This window comes from Aethina tumida, chromosome 1, assembly GCF_024364675.1.
Source record: "Aethina tumida isolate Nest 87 chromosome 1, icAetTumi1.1, whole genome shotgun sequence".
Classification (NCBI taxonomy): domain Eukaryota; kingdom Metazoa; phylum Arthropoda; class Insecta; order Coleoptera; family Nitidulidae; genus Aethina; species Aethina tumida.
The window spans coordinates 4,867,451-4,880,137 of NC_065435.1; the positions used below are offsets into that span (position 1 = coordinate 4,867,451).

Consider the following 12,687-nt stretch of genomic DNA (forward strand, 5'->3'; position numbering starts at 1 on the left):
CGGCACTTAATGAGATATCAATGTACTTTTATCAACTGACAAATGTGTACAATTTTCGTTAGCATCGAAACTGTCGTTGCGAATTGATTCAAGTAATTTACAGATATTAAAAATAAACTCAATGGTTTGCGTTGGTACTTATCGGATTATGAAGTGTCTGTCCAAAATGATTTTTGATTTAATTATTGCGCTTACGTAAATTGTGGAGATTACCTTTTAGGAGTTATTGATGCAGAAAATCGGCCTAAATTATTCATTATATTGCTTGCATAATGCCATTGAAATTCACATGTGCACAATAAAACGATTTGGTGCACAAATTCTAAAATCAATCGACGTGAACCGATACACACAAGTGTTTAATGGTGTAAACACGTTGTTAATGGAAACGTTTTTACATCTTTATCCCTCCAAACATTAAAATGGAGGACTAACAAAGACTTTTTTTAGAACGTTAATTCAACGTCTTGGTCTTAATTTCTTGTTTACCCCTCCAAAGTACATATTTACGGTGAATTTCAATTTAAAATTTAAGCACAAAAACATTTTCCATCCCCCAAAACAAGGTGAAGAAGAAACCAAAACAACTTAAAGAAATTAAAAAAAAAAAAACAAAAAACAAAAATAAAACGTCAATTAAATATTTATTTAAACAACTTTCCTTTATAACGACTACATTTTATAACGGGGTCTGAAGGCATAAACAAATAAAAATCGGGCTGTTACAAAATTATCGCTGGTTGATTTCCTTGTTCAAAAAATCATTCACATAATTGGCCGCACTCCTCTGATTCGAATCAATGACGGAGTCTTCCTCATCCTCTTCGGCCTCGCTGTCTTCCTCCTCGTACTCGATGTCGTCGAAGGCTTCGGGTTTGATGGGATGCGGGGACGGTGATCGTGGAGGTTTCGCCGGCGGCTCCAGCGGTTTCTGCGGCACCGGCGACGACGGTTTCGGCGACGGTGGTAGGGGCGAGGAGGGTTTCGGTGACGGTGGCGTTTCCACTCTTGGCGGAACCGGCGAGGGGGACGGGGACGGGGTTTTTGGCGGTTCTATTACCGGTATTCTCGAGGGTTCCGGTTGTTTTTTGGGCGGCAGGGGACACGCGACCGGCGGTTCCTTAGGTTTTGGCGGTAAGGGACAGCCCTGAGAACCCTTCAGTGATTGTTGTCTTGAAATAAAAATTAATGAAACACAAAACAAAAAAAAGTAGACTTAACTAAATAAAACTGGGGTTAGTAAAAGCAACAAATAACTGTAAGAGAATTTTCAAATGATAAATAACTAAACTATAAAGGAATAATTGTCATTTACGTTTATATTTAGCATGGTTTACGTAATATGCAAACAAGCATGATCAATTGCGGTTTGAATTGAATTTTCCGAGTGTGCACGTACTGATTTAAACTTAAAACGGAGCCAGATAAAATATTTTCACAATACCAGAAACCTCGGCCAAGGTTAATATCACATTTTGGCAAAAAAATGAAACTTATGTAATTGTTTATCAGGCTAAATTTAAATTTATGGTTCTGCAGTTATATTTAACACCAGAAAATTGTATAGTTGCAGTTAACAATAATTTTTATCGGAGTATAAAAATAAAAACGAGGACTTAACTGATTAAGTTTATCATATAGAAGTAGACAAAGGATTTAGATACAAAAAATATAATTAATAACGTATGTAATTATGCAATTAACGTCATACAACATAAAATTACAGTCAGACTAAACTATAAAGAGAATTGACAATTTTTGTGTGGAAAAACCCCTTATTAACGTCTGGCTTTAAATTAACCAAATAAATGTACTTTATTTTAGTGCTGCCACAGAGTAATCAAAATTCTTCATGTATTTTTAATTCGTTCCAAAAATACAGTCTATTTCCAGTGAATGCCTTCAAACATTCAAGTTTCGCAGCCACTTTTTTTTATCAATCGTACTTTCTAGATTCTGATAAATTAAAATCAGCTGATCTGAGTCACCTGGAAGGTTACGTGAGGAACTTCACATAATTGCAACTTATCACAATGCTATACAAGTGTGGATTTACAAATTAAATATTAGCATAATCTAATTTGAGATGAACAGCCGGAACAAATTGTACCACGTAATCCAATTACATTTTATTTTAAATAGTAAATTTGAAATAAAATTTATGCGACTTTTGGCAACTGAACTTGGTTTATTTATAAAACAGACGATTTTTTTTAGGTCAAGTTTAACAGCTCAACACATCAAATGTTTTTATTTGGTGTAATGGGAAAATGTGAGATCATGTGGAGGATAATTGAGATAATGGGATGACGGAAGAGCAAGTGGTGGTTGTTGGTGATAAAACGGGACACTGAGGCTCAACATTAATGAAATAGAAAGTGAACCGACAGACGTTTTTAAGGGGACAATTTTCGTTTATGGTTTTTCTATGATAGAATAGAAAAAAGTAAACAAAAATATATTTTTTTGTGAGGTTTTATTAATTTTTCTTCTCAATTAACACTTGAGACCATAATATAATATTTCCATCTCTTTATTAATCATTTAAAATGATCTATAGTCCTAATTTGTATGTATGTATGTATGTATTTCTTCTAAATAAGTATTTTAATTTTCAATTTAAATTTGATAATTTTGTAATAGAAACAAATTAATAAGAAAATATTTTATATTTAATTTTATACATTTCTTTTCTAAATGAAAACATGAGATCACAATATAATATTTTCAACCCCCAATTAAAATGATGTATAAACTTTTGATTTTTATAATATGCTTTTAACTCTATTTTCCCTTAAATAAATATTTAAATTTTCAATTTTAATTTAATAAATTTGTAATATTAAATAGAAAAAAATAATAATAAAATATTTTATATTTGATTTTATTCATTTCTCTCCTAAATAAAGACTTAAGACCACAATATAATATTTTCATCCCTTTAATTATTTAAAATGATTTATAAGTTCTGATTTTTATTATATACTTTTAACTCTATTTTCCCCTAAATAAGTATTTTAATTTTTAATTTAAATTTAATTATATTGTAATATTAAATATAATAAAAATAATAAGAAAATATTTTATATTCGTTTTCATTTATTTCTCTCTTAAATGAAGATTGAGTCCATAATATATTATATTCATCCCTTTAATTATTTTTAAATGATTTATAAGTTCTGATTTTTATTATATGCTATTAACTGTATTTTCCCCTAAATAAGTATTTTAATTTTCAATTTAAATTCAATAATTTTGTAATATTAAATAGAAAAAAATAACAATAAAATATTTTATATTTGATTTTATTCATTTCTCTCCTAAATAAAGACTTGAGAGCACAATATAATATTTTCATCCCTTTAATTATTTAAAATGATTTATAAGTTCTGATTTTCATTATATGCTTTTAACTCTATTTTCCCCATAAATAAGTATTTTAATTTTTAATTTAAATTTAATTATTTTGTAATATTAAATATAAAAAAAATAATAAGAAAATAGTTTATATTCCTTTTCATTCATTTCTCTTCTAAATCAAGATTTGAGTCCATAATATAATATTTTGATTCCTTTAATTATTTAAAATGATTTATAAAGGTTTGATTTGTGTGATATGCTTTTAACTCTATCTACTCTAAATAAGTATTTTAATTTTCAATTTAAATTTAATAATTTTATAATTTTAAATAGAAAAAAATAATAATAAAATATTTTATATTTGATTTTATTCATTTCTCTCCTAAATGAAGACTTGAGACCATAATATATTTTCATCCCTTTAATTATTTAAAATAATTTATAAGTTCTGATTTTTGTGATATGATCTTATCTCTATTTTCCCATAAATAAGTATTTTAATTTTCTATTTAAATTTGGTAATAAGAAAATATTTTATATTTGATTTTATTAAACGAAGACTTGAGACCGTAATATAATATTTTCAATTTTAATTATTTAAAATGATTTATAAAGTTCTGATTTATATGATATATGTATAATTAAGTATTTTAATTTTCAATTCAAAAAATGTTTTCAACCTCAAATTTTAAAGCTTGGTTTAGAAATTTTATTTGCAAAGATAAAGTGTGAACTACTTCTATTTTCTCGTATTGATTATTGCTTCGAGTTAAATAAATAATGGTTATATTATTGGTCGATTTAATTGTGAATATATTGAACTCCGTACTAACAAAAATATACAATCAATAATCAATCTATTGCTGAATAAAATATGACTTTTGTCCATCGTCGAATATTAATTACAGACCCAAAGTCCATATAATAAATATTTGACCACTTAATGTGATCACATAGTGATTAGCAATGCCATTAATTGTGCGTCAGGATACGTTGAACCCTCCGAAAATAATTTCCATCCAGGTCCGCGTACAATAATAGATGCGACAACTTCCAGCATCATAATTTTAAGCGGGGAATAAATGCTTCTAGAATAATTTCGGTTGCTAACGTTAAAAGGGATATATGAGAACGTGTACGTTCAAGCAGTTTATTCGGCCGTGGCCCTGATCAAATTTATTTTTAGGAAAACATGTGATCCCCGCCCAGAAAATCTCCCGGCGTACACAAAACCGCCTGCGGGAAAATAAAAACAATTACGGAACTCGCAGTGCATTCGGTACACGTACGTGTTATAAACAGTTTTTCGGCTTTATTGATTCCGAATCGGACAATTAAGGGGCTCAGCAATTAAACTTTGCGACCGATTGTGGAATTGTACAAGTTAGATACAATTTAATACTTCAATCATTAATTGTACTTATTATGTTTTATTCCAATTATCTTTTAAAAAATATACGATTTTTTGTGATAAGTCAAGTATTAATTGATTGATATTGATTTTTATTTAAATAAAGTAAGGTGTATTAACAAAAATGTACAATTATAGCCCTAAAATTGAGTTACACATAAACATATATTATTTTCATCACTTTAGTTATTTAAAATGATTTATGAAGTTCTGATTTGTGCACTTTTAACTCTATTGTCCCCCTAAATAAGTATTTTAATTTTCAGATTAAATTTAATAATTTTGTAATATTAAATAGAAAAAAATTAATAAGAAAATACTTTATGTTTGCTTTTATACATTTCTTTCCTAAATGAAAAAAATCTGCTTTGTATGATATGGTTTTAACTCTATTTTCCCCTAAATAAGTATTTGAAATTTTCAATTTAAATTTAATAATTTTGTAATAATAAATAGGAAAAAATATATTAATATTTTCATCCCTTTAATTATTTAAAATGATTTTGAGTACTGATTTTTGTATGAAAAACTTTATTTTCCCCTAAATAAATATTTTAATTTTTAATTTAAATTTGATAATTTTGTAATATTAAACAGAAAAAAATTAATAAGGAAATATTTTATATGTGATTTTATTCATTTCTCTCCTAAATGAAGACTTGACAATATAATATTTTCATACCTTTAATTATTTAAAATGATTTATAAAGTTCTGATTTTTGTATGAAAAACTTTATTTTCCCCTAAATAAGTATATTAATTTTCAATTTACTTTTGATAATTTTCTAATATTACCCCCCGAAAAAGTTGATAAGAAAATATTTTATATTTGATTTTATTAATTTCTCTCCTAAATGAAGACTTGACAATATAATATTTTCATCCCTTTAATTATTTAAAATGGTTTATAAAGTTCTAATTTGTATGATACTCTATTTTCCCTTAAATAAATATTATAATTTTCAATTTTAATTTAATAATTTTTTAATTTTAAATTGAAAAAAATAATAAAAAATACTTTATTTATTTTGTTCATTTGTCCCCTTAATAAAAACTTAAGACCATAATATATTATTTTAATCACATTTTTAATATACTTTTCAGTAAGTTGCTATAATTATGGTCATTACTGTGTTTTAACTTGAAATACCAGTAATGTTAAAATTAAATTAATAGCCTTAAAACCTGTTAATAAAATCTATTATTTATTTATCTGCCAACCTGTCAGAAAAAGTTTTTCATATACCCAGAATAAATTATGTAAAATTTCCTGAATTATGACTAATAACTACAAATGCACGATAGTACATATTTTTTTTATTCATGCATATTAAATTACACACATTATGTTTTATCTTGTACATTCCAGCACTTCACCAAAATAATAATATGGTTTCTTGAAACCATGAATCATGATAAACATATGATATTTTATTACTGTTTTATTTATTTCAAACATAAATAAAGATAGTTTGTCAATTTTATTATCAAATAAATAACAATATTAAATAACGGCTAGAGAAATTTGTAGAAGAAACGAGAAATAAGTGTTTTCTTATCCCCCTGTTTACATATAACATACACCCCAATAAATTCATGAGTAATAGAAAAAAATGTCCAGTGTAGTCGGTCCCCGCACATGCTTATCTACTTAAGGGTCATTTAACGCACCCCATCTCTAAGGTGCTCCACTCGCCCAGAAAAATTTACGACCGCCCCGAGGAACTCACCGCAACTTTTATAAAGATGCGAATTTACTGTTTGTATAGAAAAAAATACACAATGATATTTTTAAATATGACCGTCGATGACATAACCTAGACAATTACGTTTCATTAGTGGAATCTGGGTTGTCTAACGTTGTGGTTTTTCGAAAATTTTCCGTGGTGCGTGGAAAATGCGTTGTTAATAAATTGGTTTGTTAACGTTAGTTATTGATTAGCCAGACAAAAAGAAATAGGTTAAACCCGCCTATATGCGTCGCATACAAATTAAACTATTTACGATGCATTGATCAGAACAATGTACACGATTAGCGAATTAAACGAGCATATGCAATTGTTTAAATTAACAGGGAATAGTTTAATCGACGTCTATAAATAAACTGGCGCTGCGCCAATGCAAAACTACTGACATCAACCGAAGCAATATGCCGGCGATTTAGCTTTAACAAGGAAAAAATACATTCAAACAACACAACGATAACTCACCTATTGTATTCATTGTAGCTCAAAACGGCGTACCACAAAGTAAACATTTTCGGAAGCCCCCAATTTGCTTTATGTAAACCCCAATTCTAAGAGACAGCACGTGAAAATCTTGACGTCCCCCAACGGAGACTTTTTGGTGACTGCCTAATTTCGACTCCAACGAGACTTATAACACACGATTTTACTGGAAAATAAGACAATAATTCAGTTAAAAATCGGTTTATTAGCATACACAAACGAGTTGATATAATGACTAACAGTTTATGATCGTACGAATTAAAACGGTTTAAAAATAAATTACGTGTCGCATCATTTAAAAATACACCCAAATCAATATGTAGTGAAATTGTGGAACTGGATCCTTCATTTGGGACACATTACATAATTGTCGTAGCGATTTTGGGCCAAAAAAATCTATAACCCGTACACAACAACTATTTATTACTAAATACTTACTATTTTAGTCAAACTATTGTGGGAACAATCGATTGTTTTTGCATTTATCGAAAATTCGCCTCGGTTTACGTGAAAATTGATAATTGGAAAGTGTGTCAGTAGCCACAAACGCTGCAAAAATACCCTCCTTGAGTCCTTTTCAGCAAAGGACATCAACTGTAACGAAGCCGCGCATAATTCCAGTATAGACAACCACGAGTACAGCTTAAATACCCAACTATTTCCTATTTCCTAAATGTATTATCCTCTTCAAATTAAAGATCTACGTTTTCTAAATTTTGTACTGTTCCTAATTTATAAACAAAGATTCAAACAAATTATAACTTATTGTATAAGATTCATTATTGTAGAGATTGTGCTAAAATAGTTTTTACCTGATTATTTTAATATATGAAGTTATTAACTAAAAATTCATTTAATTTAATCCAGTGAAGAATATAATTGAATAAATTCTATGAAACTGAATTGAAGTGAATTAACAATATTAATGTTAATTATGGCAAATTCTTTAAAACATATATTTTTCAGAGAGCTGTTGTTTATTTCTTTTCATTGTTGAACTTTATACGCTCCTCTTACTCCTTTTTTAAATTACAATTGAAGGAAAACATAACTAAATTATTTCTATTGTTATAGTATCTAAAATTAGTTTAATTTTCATATAATTCAGCATAATAAATTCTCCCATTTTTTTATTCAAATATAAAATAATAATAATTTATATTATAATAAATAAATAATTTACATTTTAGTAAAAACAATTATTAAATGATTTATTTTCAGAATAAAATATTTTCAAATAGTAATATAATAAAAATGTATTACTTTTTATTATTTGTTTTTTAATGTATTTTTATAAATTTAATTATTATTATTTATTAATATGGATAAGATCTGTAAGTTAATTATAATAATTAATAATTAATAACACAGTTTAATTCAATAATTTTTAAATTATTTAGTTTCATATAAATAATTAAATATATGTATTTTTTTATTAAATTATATATCTATTCAAAATTATTAATTAAAAGAAGTTCATACATACTAAAATATTTTAATTTCCTTTTTATTCAATTTACCATATTATTAAAATATGGTAAATATAGTTTCTCCTTGTTAAAATACAGCCTGTAAAATTTAAATTTTAAAAATTGTTTTTTGTTTTGTTATCATATTTTCGTAACCTTTGAACCAGTTGTATTCAATTATGGTGTGCATTTTTTTAAAATTTATACATACAATTTAATATATTAAATTTTTCCCATAATGATACAATAGTGTAGATTCTGAGGGGTTCCCCAGTCTTCTTCGTATTACAGGTGTGATAATCAAAATTGATCAAAAGTACATTTTTTCTAAACTATGCAGAGTAATAGTTTTAAAAAATATTCATTCTTTTGAATGTTCTTAGAGTTACTTATGTAAAATATCATTTTTAAGCATACACATTTTTGTAAATAATAGAATTTTAGAAAAATAAAATTAAATTATGTATTTTACCATAATTTTTTATATGTATATTTATACATATTTTTTTTTACTAATTTTAAGAATTTGTATATAATAAACCATTTTTAAATAATATGTATTTTATTATTCGTTTTCTGAATACATTTCTGATTAATTAAAATTTAAATATTTTCTAAAATTATGGTTTGTGTTACTAATAAATTCTATAAAATAAAATACAATATTTAATTAATTTATTATTATTATTTCCTTATCAATACACTAATTAATATAGTTATTCTTTTTTATTCCCAGTACTAATTGTAACATCAGTTTCAAATTTCGTGTAATATAGGTTGTCTAGATTTAGTAGTAGATTTATTAATCACAACATCGCCGACTATAACCAATATACTCACACACATAAATATGTTTTATTTATATGAGTATTCCCCACGCTTTTATCTTCATAAAATAAATATAAACAAACTTGTAATAATAAAGTAATATTCATAAAATGTTGCGGTTTAACCAATGGGATTTTCATCCGACGCGGTTGATAATATTTATTCTAATTAAAAATGTTTACAAACTTTAAATCGGTGCATACACTCAAAATTAAATATTATCATAACATTTTATAGACGAACAAAATGTTCTTGAAACCAAGGACTTAAACAATAGGTATTTGTTGGCAAACCTGTTACGGTAGTCGAATTTTTCCTACTTGCTTTATGTCAACATTTTGACAGGTGTAATGAATAATAGGTGAGTGTTTGTTTGTTGTTTTTATTTAATTTTTGGACGCGTCCGTAATACTGGCACCATATTCGGATGGTGTTGGAAAATGCGATATAATTATGAAATGAACATTTCGCCATCTATTGTTAATAACCCGACAGGTATAATTATTCGCTAATTGTGTAATTTTTTTTTAGTTTCTAATGTGTCTGAAATCATGACAAATTACTGGTGGATGCATTGGTTCTGGATAACATGCTGCTTGTATGGTAAGTCACTGAGAATTTCCATCTAATCAATTTATGATTCACTCAATTTATCCCATTAATTGCATGTATCATCATCATTACCTTTGTTCCATACATTTAAACAGTGCTAAATTGCGCCTCAACTTTCAGTGTTCTTTGTGGAAGTGACTTTCACAGCCGTGATTTCCACAACAAGTGAATTGACACCAACAAACTCGAGCAATGACACCCAACGGTCAGGAAAGTCTATTGGACGTTCGAGCTACATTCCAGCCACAACAGTTGCATCTATAATCACTACCACATTAACCACACCCCTCACTACAACTACTAATAAATCTCATAAGCCTTCCTTTAAAAAACTCGAGAAATTTGACTTAATTACTAACAAGACACTAAAAGGAAATACCAGTAAAGTGTGTGATGAAACACACAACATGACTGTGATAAATCAAACTAACACAACAGATACCAATATAGATAATCAAATATTGATCAACGCAAGTTTTAATGCAATAAACCACACAGACAATTTAACATACGTTGAGGATGTTAACTACAATCAAACGTTGGGTGATAGACTCAATGTAGAAACGGCCTCCCTCGAAAGCGACCTGTCTGGAAATCTCTCAGCAGCTGGTATTACTGGAATAACATTAGGTTGTGTTGTTGTTGTTGGACTTATTTGTGGTATCAGTTATTTTCTGTATCGTAACAGAAGCTTTAATAGACCTCAGGTACTTAACGATCGCTGCAGCAACCCAGACTCCAGTGGATACATCGATGATGCTTCAGTAAGAGTAAGCAATTACTATTTTTGTTTTATTTGCAATTTTTAAATTATTAATATTCATCCTCACTTGATTATGGCTTCTTCAATTTAGTTAAGCATGGCTCATTTAATATCTGACTAATTCGAAATACCTGATAAAATGTGTTGTGTTTTGCAACCAGTTAAGAATTGAAACAAAACACAGCTTATTTATTTTTGTTGTATACTTTCATCATGTTTCAACTCCCATTGTGTGTTTATGTTATGTGATGTAATCCATATCTCATTGTTGTGGCTTCTTATATTAATTTAAGCATGACTCAATAAGTATGTTAGTCATTCAGTGATTTCAGCAGCATATGTGATTGAATCATTTTCTTTTTCTCAGGATAACTCTGAAGAGATGTACAGTTTGGATAATGATTCGTTTTTGAACAGCTTAGAGGCGATGACTATACAAAATTATTGGACAGATACTGTAAAACATACAAAGTTATAGGATCCCTGTTTTAGTTTCTGTACATAAATATGACTTATTTAAGTATTTTAGAATCTGTGATGCATATCAATAATACATAACAATTTAATTTTAAATTATATATTTTTCTAAAACTTAAAACTTGTATAGACTTTCTTATGTGATGTTTATTTCTTAATTTTTCTTTTATATTGTTTTTTATTGATTTTTATGTACTATGTTTATTTCGTGAAGTACAAATATTTTAATGTAAATATGTTATTCCATTTTTTAAACAAATCTTCCAAATAATTAATTTAGCACTATAGATTAGTCTATAATTTAGGAAGTTAGTGTAGAGAATAATATACACATTTATTTATGTTAAAACTGTGCAATAAAATAGTTATTATTGGTTTGTTTTAAACTAAATGTGAATCAGGGGCATCCCCGGCATTTAAAATGGTCCACTTAATATGAATAAATAGAATAAAGTCCCCTAATTTTTGGTATTTTACTTTTCCTTTAATCCCTTAACATAATAAAATTAATATTTTATTGTAAAATATTGACACACAAATAATACATATTAAATTTATATAACTGGAACTAATACTAGTTCAATTTTTATTTAAAAAAATTGTTTGGTTTAGACATTAATTAATTTTTTATATTTAAAAAAATATTTAGTTAGTTACAATAATAATAATCAGTGAATTTAAAGTTTTAAATACAGTGATGACCAGATAAATATCACAAAATTTAACATTAAACATTTTACAAAATATTTCATAAAAGGAAGTTCTTTTTCATAGCATTGAAGAGGAGTGGAATTTAATTACAAACGCCTTATACCTTTTACAGACGGTTATAACAAACAAAAGGAACCCAAAAATGATTAACAATTCTTTTAAAATTATTTAATAAATGTACAGTGGTGGTCATTATTCTTAATTTTTTAAAATGTTAAATATTTTAGCCATAACTCTTTTATTTTTCAGAATTTAATGTAATTATTTAAATAAAACATAAAATACTTTGATTGTCTTTAATTAGATATGTGAATTTCCTAATTAAATTTAATTTTTATTTAATATATTTGAATTTTAAAACGCGTGTGGCATGTGTCGCCATCTACTAATGGATGTCATCAAATATAAGTTCCCATGTAAAACGCAGAGACAGGAATTTGTGCTAAACGCTTACGGAATTAAAAAAATGCAAAATTAATTTATAATATATATATATATATATATATATATATATATATATATATATATATATATATATATATAAAAGTTGTATATTTTTTATTAATTTATTAAATTAAAATTAAAACGGACATTAACAAATTGTGATTAGTAATACAGGGACTGAAAATTCAAATTAATTTAGTATTAATTAATCGCCATAATTTTATCTTAAAGTCATTAAATAAAAATAATTTGATAATTTAAAACAATAAATAATTAAAAATGCAAGTTAATGAGTTGAGATTGAGCATTTATCCAATGGGAATTCGCCGTTTCGATAGCGGAACGAGAAGAAGAAGATGAATATATGTCAGTGCGCCACCGACA

The 12,687-nt window shown here is 26.8% G+C and overlaps 2 protein-coding genes across 5 annotated transcripts; one reads left to right on the top strand and one right to left on the bottom strand.

The window, feature by feature from the left end:
* Nucleotides 1-625: 625 nt before the first annotated feature.
* Nucleotides 626-7,594, bottom strand: LOC109600800 (uncharacterized). Its single transcript, XM_020016981.2, has 3 exons — nucleotides 7,438-7,594; nucleotides 6,982-7,165; nucleotides 626-1,172 (listed from the first exon to the last, which is right to left on the bottom strand). Exons 2-3 carry the CDS (start codon nucleotides 7,026-7,028, stop codon nucleotides 731-733), a joined length of 489 nt encoding a protein of 162 aa, XP_019872540.2. The 5' UTR covers nucleotides 7,029-7,165; nucleotides 7,438-7,594; the 3' UTR covers nucleotides 626-730.
* Nucleotides 7,595-9,499: 1,905 nt separating this feature from the next.
* On the top strand, nucleotides 9,500-11,610 carry LOC109600797 (uncharacterized). 4 transcript variants are annotated; one of them, XM_020016974.2, is made up of 4 exons: nucleotides 9,500-9,657; nucleotides 9,828-9,899; nucleotides 10,029-10,678; nucleotides 11,039-11,610. In XM_020016974.2, exons 2-4 carry the CDS (start codon nucleotides 9,848-9,850, stop codon nucleotides 11,147-11,149), a joined length of 813 nt encoding a protein of 270 aa, XP_019872533.2. In that variant the 5' UTR covers nucleotides 9,500-9,657; nucleotides 9,828-9,847; the 3' UTR covers nucleotides 11,150-11,610. The 4 variants fall into 4 exon arrangements, with proteins under 4 accessions (XP_019872533.2, XP_019872532.2, XP_049826668.1 ...); XM_020016973.2 differs by lacking the exon at nucleotides 9,500-9,657 and adding an exon at nucleotides 9,687-9,775; XM_049970711.1 differs by lacking the exon at nucleotides 9,500-9,657 and having other exon boundaries at nucleotides 9,696-9,899; nucleotides 10,029-10,672.
* Nucleotides 11,611-12,687: the final 1,077 nt, after the last annotated feature.

Bases quoted from the DNA above. Each gene is read 5' to 3' on its own strand.
- LOC109600800 (XM_020016981.2), bottom strand. From the start codon at position 7,028: ATGTTTACTTTGTGGTACGCCGTTTTGAGCTACAATGAATACAATAG. The intron at 1,173-6,981 runs GTGAGTTATCGT...TTTTATTTCAAG, and splicing joins AGCTACAATGAATACAATAG to ACAACAATCACTGAAGGGTT.
- LOC109600797 (XM_020016974.2), top strand. From the start codon at position 9,848: ATGACAAATTACTGGTGGATGCATTGGTTCTGGATAACATGCTGCTTG. The intron at 9,900-10,028 runs GTAAGTCACTGA...CTCAACTTTCAG, and splicing joins GATAACATGCTGCTTGTATG to TGTTCTTTGTGGAAGTGACT. The intron at 10,679-11,038 runs GTAAGCAATTAC...TCTTTTTCTCAG, and splicing joins TCGATGATGCTTCAGTAAGA to GATAACTCTGAAGAGATGTA.